The 13,849-nt window shown below is 44.4% G+C and overlaps 1 protein-coding gene across 2 annotated transcripts; it reads left to right on the top strand.

Annotated features, from left to right (window-relative positions):
* The first annotated feature begins 5,000 nt into the window (after positions 1–5,000).
* Positions 5,001–12,466, top strand: LOC109770097 (phosphoenolpyruvate carboxylase 4). Of its 2 annotated transcripts, none has more exons than XM_020328810.2 (19): positions 5,001–5,156; positions 5,268–5,431; positions 5,718–5,832; positions 5,941–6,018; positions 6,102–6,170; positions 6,265–6,343; positions 6,535–6,611; positions 6,706–6,801; positions 6,942–7,083; positions 7,328–7,462; positions 7,676–7,737; positions 8,813–9,049; positions 9,543–9,668; positions 9,910–10,011; positions 10,144–10,290; positions 10,423–10,521; positions 10,726–10,814; positions 11,069–11,195; positions 11,420–12,466. In XM_020328810.2, exons 1-19 carry the CDS (start codon positions 5,001–5,003, stop codon positions 12,464–12,466), a joined length of 3,147 nt encoding a protein of 1,048 aa, XP_020184399.1. The 2 variants fall into 2 exon arrangements, with proteins under 2 accessions (XP_020184399.1, XP_020184400.1); XM_020328811.2 differs by having other exon boundaries at positions 7,334–7,462.
* The last annotated feature ends 1,383 nt before the right edge of the window (positions 12,467–13,849 follow it).

A 13,849-nucleotide genomic window follows, 5' to 3' on the forward strand; every position in this document is an offset into this window, starting at 1 on the left:
GCGATGCTTACGTGAAAAAGCTTCAACCTGATAAGCTAAAACCCAAATCAGAGAAATGTGTCTTCATAGGATACCCAAAGGAAACTGTTGGGTACACCTTCTATCACAGATCCGAAGGCAAGACATTTGTTGCTAAAAATGGATCCTTTCTGGAGAAGCAGTTTCTCTCGAAAGAAGTGAGTGGGAGGAAAGTAGAACTTGATGAGGTAACTGTACCTGCTCCCTTATTGGAAAGTAGTTCATCACAGAAACCGGTTCCTGTTACAACTACACCAATTAGTGAGGAAGCTAATGATATTGATCATGAAACTTCAGATCAAGTTACTACCGAATCTCGTAGGTCAACCAGAGTAAGATCTGCACCAGAGTGGTACGGTAATCCTATTCTGGAGGTCATGTTACTTGACCATGGCGAACCTACGAACTACGAAGAAGCGATGGTGAGCCCAGATTCCGCAAAATGGCTTGAGGCCATGAAATCTGAGATGGGATCCATGTATGAGAACAAAGTGTGGACTTTGGTGGACTTACCCGATGATCGGTAAGCCATAGAGAATTAATGGATCTTCAAGAGGAAGACACACGCTGATGGTAGTGTTACTATCTACAAAGCTCGAAGAGTTGAATACGATAAGGTTTTCTCACTCGTATCGATGCTTAAGTCTGTCTGAATCAAGTTAAGCAATTGCCACATTTTATGAAATCTGGCAAATGGATGTAAAGACTGCGTTCCTGAATGGATTTCTAGAAGAAGAGTTGTATATGATGCAACCTGAAGGTTTATCGATCCAAAGGGTGCTAACAAAATGTGCAAGCTCCAGCGATCCATCTATGGACTGGTGCAAGCATCTCGGAGTTGGAAAAAATGATTTGATAGTGTGATCAAAGCATATGGTTTTATACAGACTTTTGGAGAAGCCTGTATTTACAAGAAAGTGAGTGGGAGCACTACAATATTTCTGATAAATATATGTGGATGACATATTGTTGATCGAAAATAATGTAGAATTTTCTGGAAAGCATAAGGAATATTTGAAAGGAGTTTTGCAAAGAAAGGCCTCGGTGAAGCTGCTTACATATTGAGCATCAAGATCTATAAAGATAGATCAAGACGCTTGATAAGTTTTTTTTTCAATGAGTACATACCTTGACAAGATTTTGAAGTAGTTCAAAATGGAACAGTCAAAGAAAGGGTTCTTGCTTGTGTTACAAGGTGTGAAGTTGAGTCAGACTCAATGCCCGACCACTGCAGAAGATAGAGAGAAAATGAAAAGTGTTCCCTATGCTTCAGCCATAGGCTCTATCATGTATGCAATGTTGTGTACCAGACCTGATGTGTGCCTTGCTATTAGCTTAGCAGGGAGGTACCAAAGTAATCCAGGAGTGGATCACTGGACAGCGGTCAAGAACATCCCGAAATACCTGAAAAGGACTAAGAATATGTTTCTCGTTTATGGAGGTGACAAAGAGCTCGTCGTAAATGGTTACTTCGATGCAAGCTTTGACATTGATCCGGATGACTCTAAGTCACAAACTGGATACGTGTTTATATTGAACGGTGGAGCTGTCAGTTGGTGCAGTTCTAAGCAAAGCATTGTGGCGGGATCTACATGTGAAGCAGAGTACATAGCTGCTTCGGAAGCAGCAAATGAAGGAGTTCATATCCGATCTAGGTGTCATACCTAGTGCATCGGGTCCAATGAAAATCTTTTGTGACAATACTGGTGCAATTGCCTTAGCAAAGGAATCCAGATTTCACAAGAGAACCAAGCACATCAAGAGATGCTTCAATTCCATCCGGGATCAAGTCCAGGTGGGAGACATAGAGATTTGCAAGATACATACGGATCTGAATGTTGCAGACCCATTGACTAAGCCTCTTCCACGAGCAAAACATGATCAGCACCAAGACTCCATGGATGTTAGAATCATTACTATGTAATCTAGATTATTGACTCTAGTGCAAGTGGGAGACTGGAGGAAATATGCCCTAGAGGCAAAAATAAAGTTGTTATTTATATTTCCTTATATCATGATAAATGTTTATTATTCATGCTAGAATTGTATTAACCGGAAACTTAGTACATGTGTGAATACATAGACAAACAGAATGTCACTAGTATGCCTCTACTTGACTAGCTCGTTGAATCAAAGATGGTTAAGTTTCCTAGCCATGGACATGAGTTGTCATTTGATTAACGGGATCACATCATTAGAGAATGATGTGATTGACTTGACCCATTCCGTTAGCTTAGCACTTGATCGTTTAGTTTACTGCTATTGCTTTCTTCATGACTTATACATGTTCCTTTGACTATGAGATTATGCAACTCACAAATACCGGAGGAACAGTTTGTGTGCTACCAAACGTCACAACGTAACTGGGTGATTATAAAGGTGCTCTACAGGTGTCTCCAAAGGTACTTGTTCAGTTGGCATAGATCAAGATTAGGATTTGTCACTCCGATTGTCAGAGAGGTATCTCTGGGCCCTCTCGGTAATGCACATCACTATAAACCTTGCAAGCAATGTGAATAATGAGTTAGTTACGGGATGATGCACTACGGAATGAGTAAAGAGACTTGCCGGTAACGAGATTGAACTAGGTATTGAGATACCGACGATCGAATCTCGGGCAAGTAACATACCGATGACAAAGGGAACAACGTATATTGTTATGCGGTTTGACCGATAAAGATCTTCGTAGAATATGTGGGAGCCAATATGAGCATCCAGGTTCTGCTATTGGTTATTGACCGGAGATGAGTCTCGGTCATGTCTACATAGTTCTCGAACCCGTAGGGTCCGCACGCTTAACGTTCGGTGACGATCGATATTATGAGTTTATGTGTTTTGATGTACCGAAGATAGTTCAGAATCCCGGATGTGATCACGAACATGACGAGGAGTCTCGAAATGGTCGAGACATAAAGATTGATATATTGGACGACTATATTCGGACACCGGATGAGTTCCGGGGGTCACCGGATATTTATCGGAGTGCCGGGGGGTTATCAGAACCCCCGGGGGAAGTATTGGGCCTTAGTGGGCCTTAGGGGAGAGAGAGGGCAGCAGCCCAGGAGGTGGCGCGCCCCCTCCCATGAGGAGTCCGAATTGGACTAGGGGAGGGGGGGTGCAGCCCCTCTTTCCCTCTCCCTCTCCCTCTCCTTCCTTCCCCCTTCCTCCTCCTAGTTGGACTAGGAAAGGAGGAGTCCTACTCCTACTAGGAGGAGGACTCCTCCCCTTCCTTGGCGCGCCCCAAGGGCTGGCCGGCCTCCCCCTTGCTCCTTTATATACAAGGGCAGGGGGGCACCCTAGGACACACAAGTTGATTGCTCCTTAGCCGTGTGCGGTGCCCCCCTCCACCATATTCTACCTCGGTCATATCGTAGCGGTGCTTTGGCGAAGCCCTGTGTCGGTAACTTCATTGTCACCGTCATCACGCCGTCGTGCTGACGAAACTCTCCCTTGATCTCTACTGGATCGTGCTGAACGTGTGCTGAACGCGGAGGTGCCGTACGTTCGGTACTGAGGATCGGTCGATCATGAAGACGTACGACTACATCAACCGCGTTGTTATAAGGCTTCCGCTTAACGGTCTACGAGGGCACGTGGACGACACTCTCCCCTCTCGTTGCTATGCATCACCATGATCTTGCGTGTGCGTAGAAAATTTTAAAATTACTACGTTCCCCAACAGCAAGCCACCCTCGACTCGCAACTAGGGCTCAAATCTTTTTTATCCGAGTTACAAGTCCACCCTTTAGTCGCAACTAGAGCCCAACATTTTTTGTCTGAGTTGCAAGTCCACCTCGACTCGCAACTGAGGCCCAACCTTTTTTGTCCGAGTTGCAAGTCCACCCTCAACTCGCAACTAGGGCTCAATCTTTTTTATCCGAGTTGCAAGTCCAGCCTCGACTCGCAACTGGGCCCGACCTTTTTTAGTCCCAATTACCACCCTAGATTCGCAATTGGGATCCGACCTTTTTTCCCAGTTGCAATTCCACCGTCGACTCGCAACTGGGGCTCGACCTTTTGTTGTCCCAGTTGCAACTCCACCCTTGACTCGCAACTGGGCTCCAACCTTTTTGGTCCTAGTTGCAAGTCCAAACTCGACTCGCAACTAGGGCCCGACCTTTTTTATTCCCAATTGAGAGTCCATCCTTGATTTTCCATTAGGGGTCTGACCTTTTTTTGTCCTAGCTGCAAGTCCACCCTCGTCAGCGAACATACTATAGATGAGCCGGCCCAAATAGCTAGGATACGTTTTTTGTTTTGTTTCTTTATGTTTTTCTGTTTTTATGTATCGGTTTTCTTCAGTGGTTTTTCTCTGCTTTTCAATTTTTCTATTTTCCAAACATCGATCTCATTTTTTATGATTCTTTTTTCATAAATTCACAAGTTTCAATAAATGTTTGAAATCTGTAAATTTGGTATTTTTTTTCAAAATTGTTGTTGTTTATCAATTTTTTAAAAAAAATCTAAATGTGTTCAAATTTTTGTTCTCTTATTTTTTATCTATTTTCTCTATTTGGTTTTCTCTTCTTTTTTTTTCATGTTTGCTTTTAGTTCAATGTATATAAAAAAGTTCGCTTTTAGCTCATCGTATATAAAAAAGTTTACCATATATCAAAAAAGAATTTTCATTGTATATTGCAAAAAAATTGTGTGTATTCAAAACATGATCATCATATGTTAAAGGATTGTTCAATGTAAATTTGTGAGCATGTATTTGAAATATGTTTTCACCAAACTTTGTTCCTTACTGAAAATTAATTATAAAATAATAATAGTGAAAAACGCAAAAATCAAATGGCAAAAAAAAAAGCATGTGGCTTGCGCCCCTCCCTCGCATGCCGGCGTCTTCCTCTCCTCTCCGGTCTCCTCCGCCATTTCCCCCACGGCCACCCCTCTCTCTCTCTCTCTCTCTCTCTCTCTCTCTCTCGATCCCGATCACGAGGAGGAAGGAACAACAAGCGAGACAGCGGCGGCGATCGAGGATGCCGGACACGACGGACGACGTGGCGGAGGGGATATCGTTCCAGGCGTTCGAGGACGACTGCCGCCTGCTCGGCAGCCTCCTCCACGAGGTGCTCCTCCGCGAGCTCGGCCCGGGCTTCGTCAAGCTCTTCGAGCGCATCCGCATCCTCGCCCAGGTACCCATGCATGCACGCTCGCTCCCTCATCGAACAAATGCATGCCTCAATGCATGTTGTCGCGTGGATGGCTGAAATGCCGGGCCGATCGGCCGGCCCTGCATGATGCAGAGCGCCATGACGATGCGCGGCGCGGGGATGGAGGACACGGCGGCGGTGGTGGAGCGGCAGCTGGAGGCGGAGCTGTCCGCCATGTCGCTCGAGGACTCGCTCTCCCTCGCCCGCGCCTTCGCCCACCACCTCAACCTCATGGGCATCGCCGAGAGGCACCACAGGTACGTACCAGCACATATGCATTCTCCTGCGATTTAAAATATTTGACATAGATAGAATTAATCTCTGTACAGACAAATTCAGAAACGCACACGTGCTAGCTAATGCTAATAAAAACATAGCTGCACAAGTACAAAATAAGTTTGACATATGCATGTTGCAAACTCATGGTATAGTTTGTTCCTTTCTGATCGATAATCTGAAATAACATCTTCACCTGATTTGCCACCCGAAAATCTACAGTGAAAGATCCAGTTTTGTGCAAATGTTTTTATCTTCTGTATACAGGGTCCGCAAATCACGTAGTGAAGTGCATCTGTCAAAATCATGTCACGATATATTCGACAAGTTGATCCAAGGCGGCGTTCCTCCAGAACAACTCTATGATACTGTCTGCAAACAGGTGCTTTTCTTTTCTTTTTAATAATGAGGCACGCATTTTTCCGGCATGGCGATCCGGCCAAAGCTTAGCTGATGGGAGTACTTGATATTTTCTTTCCCTGTTGTGCAGGGGGTTGAAATCGTTCTTACGGCGCATCCAACTCAAATAAATCGGCGAACCTTGCAATACAAGCACCTTAGGATAGCCGTGAGTTAATCTTTGGTTTCTTCTTTTGAGCTCACTGTTTCTTGTGTTCTTCACTTTTAATGACTGATGGGACTGTGCTTCAGCATCTTTTGGAGTTCAACGGACGGCGTGATCTTAACTATGAGGATAGAGAGATGCTAATAGAAGACCTGGTATGCTTTAGATGTTTTGATACATTTTTTCCATTAAAATACTCTGTTTTTTCTGATCTGTCCTCAGTTCATTCTGACTCTGATTACGATGCAGGTAAGGGAAATCACAGCATTATGGCAGACAGATGAGTTGAGGCGCCATAAACCTACACCAGTTGATGAAGCTAGGGCTGGTAAGAAATTAAGGCTTCTGGCTTTCCGGTTTGTCCATGCATGATACTCCCTCCGTCCCAAACTTCTTGTCTTAGATTTGTCTAGATACGGATGTAAAGATACATCCGTATCTAGACAAATCTAAGACAAGAAGTTTGGGACGGAGGGAGTACTATAAATGATTTCAAAAATAATTTCTTGACTCTCGCAGGCCTTCATATTGTGGAACAATCTCTCTGGAAATCGATACCACGCTATCTTCGCCGTGTCAGCAATGCTCTAAAGAAGGTTGCGACAACAATTACTGCGATTTGATGAATTTAACTTCTGTTTCACTCCCTGGAGCAATCTTAAAATTTTCTTTTTAACACTACGCATATAGCATACTGGCAAGCCTCTTCCACTAACCTGCACACCAATCAAATTTGGTTCATGGATGGGTGGCGACCGAGACGGGAATCCTAATGTCACATCAAAAGTAAGCTTACCGGTTTGATGATGCTTATTCACTAGTCTTGCTTGCGTTTAACTGTGTATATGGTCGATGTTTTTTTTTCCTTTTTCTTCCGTATTAGAGGGGTTGTACTTGATTGAAACAATTGTCATTTCTATGTGCAGGTGACTCGGGATGTTTCCTTGATGGCCCGTTGGATGGCAATTGACCTGTACATCCGACAACTAGACAGTCTCAGCTTTGAGTTATCCATCAAGAAATGTAGCGATAAGCTTGCAACCTTAGCCAATGAAATCTTGCTCAAAGGTTAATTAGTTTCATGATTATCCACCTAAGTTTTCCAATCTTAGTAAATAACTAAAGCCTATTACCAGAGGCTGCTTTGGTATGGCCAATTTATGGCACTGTCGGAAATGCCTAGTTAGTTTGAAGATCACACCTCCTTGGTGTAATAGCAATATGTATACGTCTTACACCAATATCACCTGTAAAGCACATATTTTCAGATCATATTTTTTATTTATGTTGATAATTCGAGTGGATTTCTCAGACTCAGAGTCGACATCCGAAGAGAAGAAGGCCAATCCTTGGACCAAAACAGGACCAGAAAACAACTTAAAACGGCCGCCTAGGATGGGGATGCCTGCTCAGCTTCCTTCTGGTGCTGATCTTCCATCATTGACAGGTAGAATCTCTGTCATGTGATCTGCTTAACTTAAAACTTTATGTGCTGCTGCATCAGTTACAATCATTTCACGTAAGTTCACAATTTTTTGGTCTATATTAACACCTGAATTTCTTGTTCCAAAATCTATGTAAAATTTGCAGTGGCAGTTATTAGTCGTGTCTTAGTTTATATCTTCACCCTTTTCTAATCTAGGACTTGCATCTGATGCAGAATGCAGTGATAGCGAATCTCAATTCAGAATAGTAAAACTTCCATGCAACCCGAAACATCAGGTTTGAACTATTCTTTTTTTTTACCCCGAAACGTAGAACAATTGTTCTACGGTAATTTTCATTAGTAGTTTAAATATGTACAAAAGGAATAGAAAAATAAATTACAGGCAGACTACCCAACTCCTGTTTTCTCTAACATGGGAAAAATGTTAATCACTAAGAACTATGGTAAGAGGGAAATCATCAGGTTTGAACTATTCCGATGTCTCATATCATAGCTCGTGGGATAACATTCTGGCTTCCCCAAAGTGCATTGTTCACATCTGGTGCAATATGTATAAACATGTATGTTGGGAATTGTTACTATGAAACTAGAGGATACCCCGCGCGTTGCTGCGGGAATTGGTTGATGAAAATTTAGGTTGATAACATAAGTGCAATGGATTACATATAAACATGTATGTTGGGAACTGGTATTATGAAACTAGACGATGCCCCGCGCGTTGCGGCGGGATTTTGCATGAAATAAAAATTGCATTGAACTGATCAACCTAGCTAGTATCTTTATAGTTTCTCCTGTAGTAAGATAATCTATTTATCAGTATTTTACAAATAAATAAATAAATGCATCTCTCTATGTATACATTCAAATTTGGACAAAAACAAAATAAATATGGATCCATGCCTCATTTTTCTTTCATAGAGTACTTGAGTATGAAACGGATGGCTATATGAGTTGCATGCTTGGGTCAGTTTTGTGTCTTGATTAAAACACTCACGACACTTACTACATGCATTTGCATGCATGCGGTAGTTAGTACATGCGTGGTTTGTGCAGCAGCTCTAGTGTGTAGATCGGACGGATATTGTTGATTGATCTAGTATATCCAACGGCTAAATTAATTTGGGTGATGTGGCTTAAGGAGAAGCGAGAGAATTCCTGGTAGTGGGGGCTAGCTATTTAGATATAGTAGATGTGGTGAAAACATAAGTGCCATGGATTATGGCTGCATCGCGTCACCCAGATTGAATAACCGTAGTTAGCAAGCATTAGCCTGGATGCCGGGATACACAGGTGTCATTGTAATCCTTTTTTTTTTTTTTTGTCCACTAATTCTTTGCTTGTCTTCTCCAGGGAATCCAAATTCCAACAGAAAGAAGTGAGGAGAGTCACAGTCCAGTGCAGTCTCCTGGTCGTCGTCCAGCATCATCACATATGAGTCGAACTCCAAGTGGTAGTCAACTAAGGAAAATGTTGTTCACAGAATCTAAGATAGGCCGGTCAAGCTTCCGAAAGCTTCTAGAGCCAAGCCTATCAGATAAACCAGGAATTACCCCATACAGGATTGTCCTTGGTAATGTGAAAGAAAAGGTTAGAAGCAAACTTCTTTTATTAAACTTCTTCCAAGCATAAGTGAATTTAGGATTGTTTGAGTGTCAAATTGGACTTGTACTGATATATTTTCAGTATTAAATCCAGCCCAACGCTAAGAAAAATATCAATCGGTGGAGATAGAGAGTAGAATTTAGTAGGGTCAAAATTGCTACTAGGTAGAGAGATACTTCCTATCTCATCTCATCTCTAACATAAGTTCAGTCTGACTCTTATATACAAACGCACCTTTCTTCATGGTTTATGTTCAAACACACTGAAACTTGCCTGATTGAAAATCTGACACGAGAGATGCCCACTGCTCCTGATGGAGAGGTTATATACTTATATACTCTCAGCTTTGATAGCAACGTACTATTTGAATCCCAATCAGAACCAGCAGCGCTAGGTGTAAACGAGACGAACACTATTTTTATTTTACAGAATTAAACGTTCATCTTTGACTACCTTTATTGTATATTTCTGTTTTCAGATGATGAAGACACGGAGACGGCTTGAGCATCTTCTTGAGGATCTACCATGTGACTCTGATCCTGCAGAATATTATGAAACACCGGATCAACTTCTAGAGCCGTTGCTCTTGTGCTACGACTCACTGGTAAGTCTTCATTAACAACTATTGCCTTCGGATCTTTGGGTTTGTCATTCTACAGTAAATATTTTTTGGGCATGCCAATAACCCTCAATATTGCATGAAAATCAATTTTGTAGAAAAAAGCGCAAACCTTTTTTACTATATCAATTCAAACTGTTAAGAAACCTATACTCTGTTATATCATTTATCACACGATCTGTCTTTTGTACTGAGTAGCAACGTGCGCTTCAATTATTTTGTGAAGCAATCATGTGGATCTAGCATTCTTGCCGATGGCCGGCTAGCCGATCTTATACGAAGGGTTGCAACCTTTGGTATGGTGCTAATGAAGCTCGACGTCCGCCAGGTATGTATTACAATTATTATTACTGCTACTTGTGATTTCTCAGATGTAACTGTGCCTAATATGTAATATTGGCTCCCAAAAAGCATAGGTAAAATTCAGTCATGAATAAAAACTACATATTTACTGCTTCAGGAATCGGGCCGGCACACAGAAGCACTTGACGCCATTACGTCTTACTTGGATCTTGGCGTTTATAGTGAGTGGGATGAGGAAAAGAAGCTGGATTTCTTGACTAGAGAGCTGAAAGGGAAGCGCCCTCTAGTTCCCCCATACATAGAGGTAATTTGTTGCATACATAAATCAAATATTCACATATAATTGATCGGTTACGGTGTAAATAAAGGGAGCGAAAGATAACCTTTGCCTAGTTGAGAAGATTTACATCTGTGTCTTTCCCTTCCTGTCTTTTAGGTTAATGCTGATGTGAAAGAAGTTCTCGACACCTTCCGCGTTGCTGCAGAACTCGGGAGCGACTCGCTTGGAGCATATGTGATTTCAATGGCCTCCAATGTATGATGAGACACCACTTCTGTTATCAACTAATGAAGCAAACATGAATATTCAGTTACCTTTAATCTTCTGCTATTTAAGAGTTCTGACGGAATCTCACCTGAACTTACCTAGTGGAGTCATATGTAGCACTCATATCCCAGATCACAAACTGTATTTGGTTGGCACCAGTTCTGATTTGCAGGTGTTTGTACTTCCTTTCAGGCCAGTGATGTCCTCGCTGTCGAGTTGTTGCAGAAGGACGCAAGGCTAACAGTTAGTGGGGATCTCGGAAGGGAATGTCCCGGTGGAACGTAAGCATGATTATCTATGCATGATATAAGTTCTAAATTTCTCATGCAATTTCCTGTCATGTTCAATCCACAGCTCTATGATCAAATCAACTGATGAACCTGAAAGCATCTCTATGAGTGATCAACTTAACAGTAAACCTAGAACCTGAAATCAGCTGACTACAACCCTACCAATTGGTTACATTAGCAGAGAGGCTGATTGAAGGAAAGAATAAATATTTAAAATCAATGTCTGTTCTTTGGTGAACAAGCAGGTTAAGAGTTGTTCCCTTGTTCGAGACGGTGAAGGATCTTCGAGAAGCCGGTTCCGCGATCAGGAAGTTGCTGGCCATTGACTGGTACAGGGAGCATATCATCAAGAACCACAACGGCCACCAAGAGGTAGAAATAGAATGCTTCTATTGGCTGGCGTTAATCTTCATCTCGGCCAATTATCTGAACAATCTTGCTAAATCTAAGTCGATGTTATATTCATGAGATCTTACATTAAGATCCGTGCAAATCTTTCTTTTCAGTTTTTCTTTTATCTTTCTTATTAGTACATGCTATGTCACTTGAGACGTGGTTTTATCTAAACACGTAGTACCTCTGTCTGAACGTTGCAGGTCATGGTGGGCTACTCTGATTCTGGCAAGGACGCCGGCCGTTTCACGGCGGCGTGGGAGCTGTACAAGGCGCAGGAGGACGTGGTGGCGGCGTGCAACGAGCACGGCATCAAGGTGACGCTCTTCCACGGCCGCGGCGGGAGCATCGGGCGCGGCGGTGGGCCGACATACCTGGCCATCCAGTCCCAGCCCCCCGGCTCGGTGATGGGGACGCTGCGGTCGACGGAGCAGGGCGAGATGGTGCAGGCCAAGTTCGGGCTGCCGCAGACGGCGGTGCGGCAGCTGGAGATCTACACGACGGCGGTGCTGCTGGCCACCCTGCGGCCACCGCAGCCGCCGCGGGACCCGAACTGGCGGCACGTCATGGAGGAGATCTCCCGCGCAAGCTGCGCGCACTACCGGCGCACCGTGTACGAGGACCCGGCCTTCGTCACCTACTTCCAGGAGGCGACGCCGCAGGCGGAGCTGGGCTACCTCAACATCGGCAGCCGCCCGGCAAAGCGCAAGGCGGCGATCACGGCCGCCGGCGGCATCGCCAGCCTGCGCGCCATCCCGTGGGTGTTCGCGTGGACGCAGACGCGGCTGGCGCTGCCGGCGTGGCTGGGCGTCGGCACGGGGCTCCAGGACGCGCGCGACAAGGGCCGCACCGAGGACCTCCGGGCCATGTACGAGGAGTGGCCCTTCTTCCAGTCCACGCTCGACCTCATCGAGATGGTGGTGGCCAAGGCCGACGCGCCCATGGCCAAGCACTACGACGACGTGCTGGTGCTGTCGCCGGAGCGGCGCGCGCTCGGGGAGGAGCTGCGGCGGGAGCTGGCCAGGGCGGGGAGCTGCGTGCTGGCCGTCAGCGGGCACACCAAGCTGTCGGCCAACAACCGGAGCCTGCGGCGGCTGATCGAGAGCCGGCTGCCGTACCTCAACCCCATGAACATGCTGCAGGTGGAGGTGCTGCGCCGGCTGCGCCGAGACGACGACAACCACAAGCTCCGCGACGTGCTGCTCATCACCATCAACGGCATCGCCGCAGGGATGCGCAACACCGGCTAGCTCATCCATCCCCGTACGTGGAGACCTCTCCTTTTTGGTACATGCAGGAATCAAACTCTGTACCTTGCTTGTAGGAATCTACACTAGTACTATTTATATGAACACAAAATCTTGCATGTATAGGCGGTCGTTGCCTCGAATGTGTTGTCAAAATACAGTGCATTTGTAAAGCCATATACTACTTTGTAAACTTTGATCAAGTATATAGAAAAAGTACACCTATATTTACATTATCAAATCAATATCAGCTAGAAACAAAAGTGACCCTAAACATAGGGGAGACTAGAACCCCCTATGCCTCGAATTCTTGCTGTAGCTATATCCAAACTTGCTGGAGCTACATCCAAACTTGTTGTTTAATTCGAAATTCTTGCTGTAGCTACATCCAAACTTGTTGTTTAATTCGAAATTCTTGCTGGAGCTACATCCAAACTGTTGCCATTGTGTCACCGTAGGTCACGCCGACGATGGACAACATCGAGGAATTAAACAACACAAGTACCTACAAGAACCTATAGATGACCAAATCTCACTTAATTGCCGTAATAGTAGATCGCCACAGCCGGTTGTGTTGACAGAGGTGCACTTGAAGCTCAGGCCATTCGACGATTGTATTCATGTTGAGGAATTCTACAAAACTCAATACGAAAACGCAGAGAGAGAAAAAAAAGTTTGCGGCTAGGCAATAGAAGCTGCAAGGATCGCCGCATGCGTTGGAGAGGAGAGTCACAGCTCCATATTCATGTCGACATAATCTATCTGTTTGAGATTGCTTTTACCATGGCAGTGTGGATCTCAGCCGTCCGATGGGAGGCTGCGTCCTTGGGAGACGAGATAGATGTACAGCATTAGCAGGGACGGCTCGGCGGGAATCCGAGTCCTTTCTCTAGCTAGCGATGGCTTTGTTGGTGGGAGACAAAGCACATCGTAAACAAACTGTGAGGGAGGTGGCATGCGCTTGAAAAGAAGGCAAATTTTAACATGCTCCCTCTTACCTTCTCTTTTTAGTTTTTACATGTATGTGTTTGATCTGTTGCAATTGCAATATGTGACCTAGCTAGGATTTGAGCATGAGACTGAGATGGACCTTTGTTCGAATTTGAACCTACGACACTTGCATGTGCAATATGTAGGTTGTTTTTTATCTTCGTTTTGCATAAACTATGAGACAGATGAGATTTGGGAACGGAGGGGAAGGTGGTCACTGACCTTATTCGATTCACGTGAGCATAGGGATTAGGGAGGCATAATGCAGAGATGTGGGGGCGTAGTCATCCACTGTACGCCCAGAGTCAAACCCGTATTACAATAGATGCAGTGATAAATCCACACATATCTTAGGCAAACTGGATGACGATGACATAGCCGACTGCTCCCTTCCTC

The sequence above is a fragment of the Aegilops tauschii genome, chromosome 3 (assembly GCF_002575655.3).
Source record: "Aegilops tauschii subsp. strangulata cultivar AL8/78 chromosome 3, Aet v6.0, whole genome shotgun sequence".
NCBI lineage: Eukaryota > Viridiplantae > Streptophyta > Magnoliopsida > Poales > Poaceae > Aegilops > Aegilops tauschii.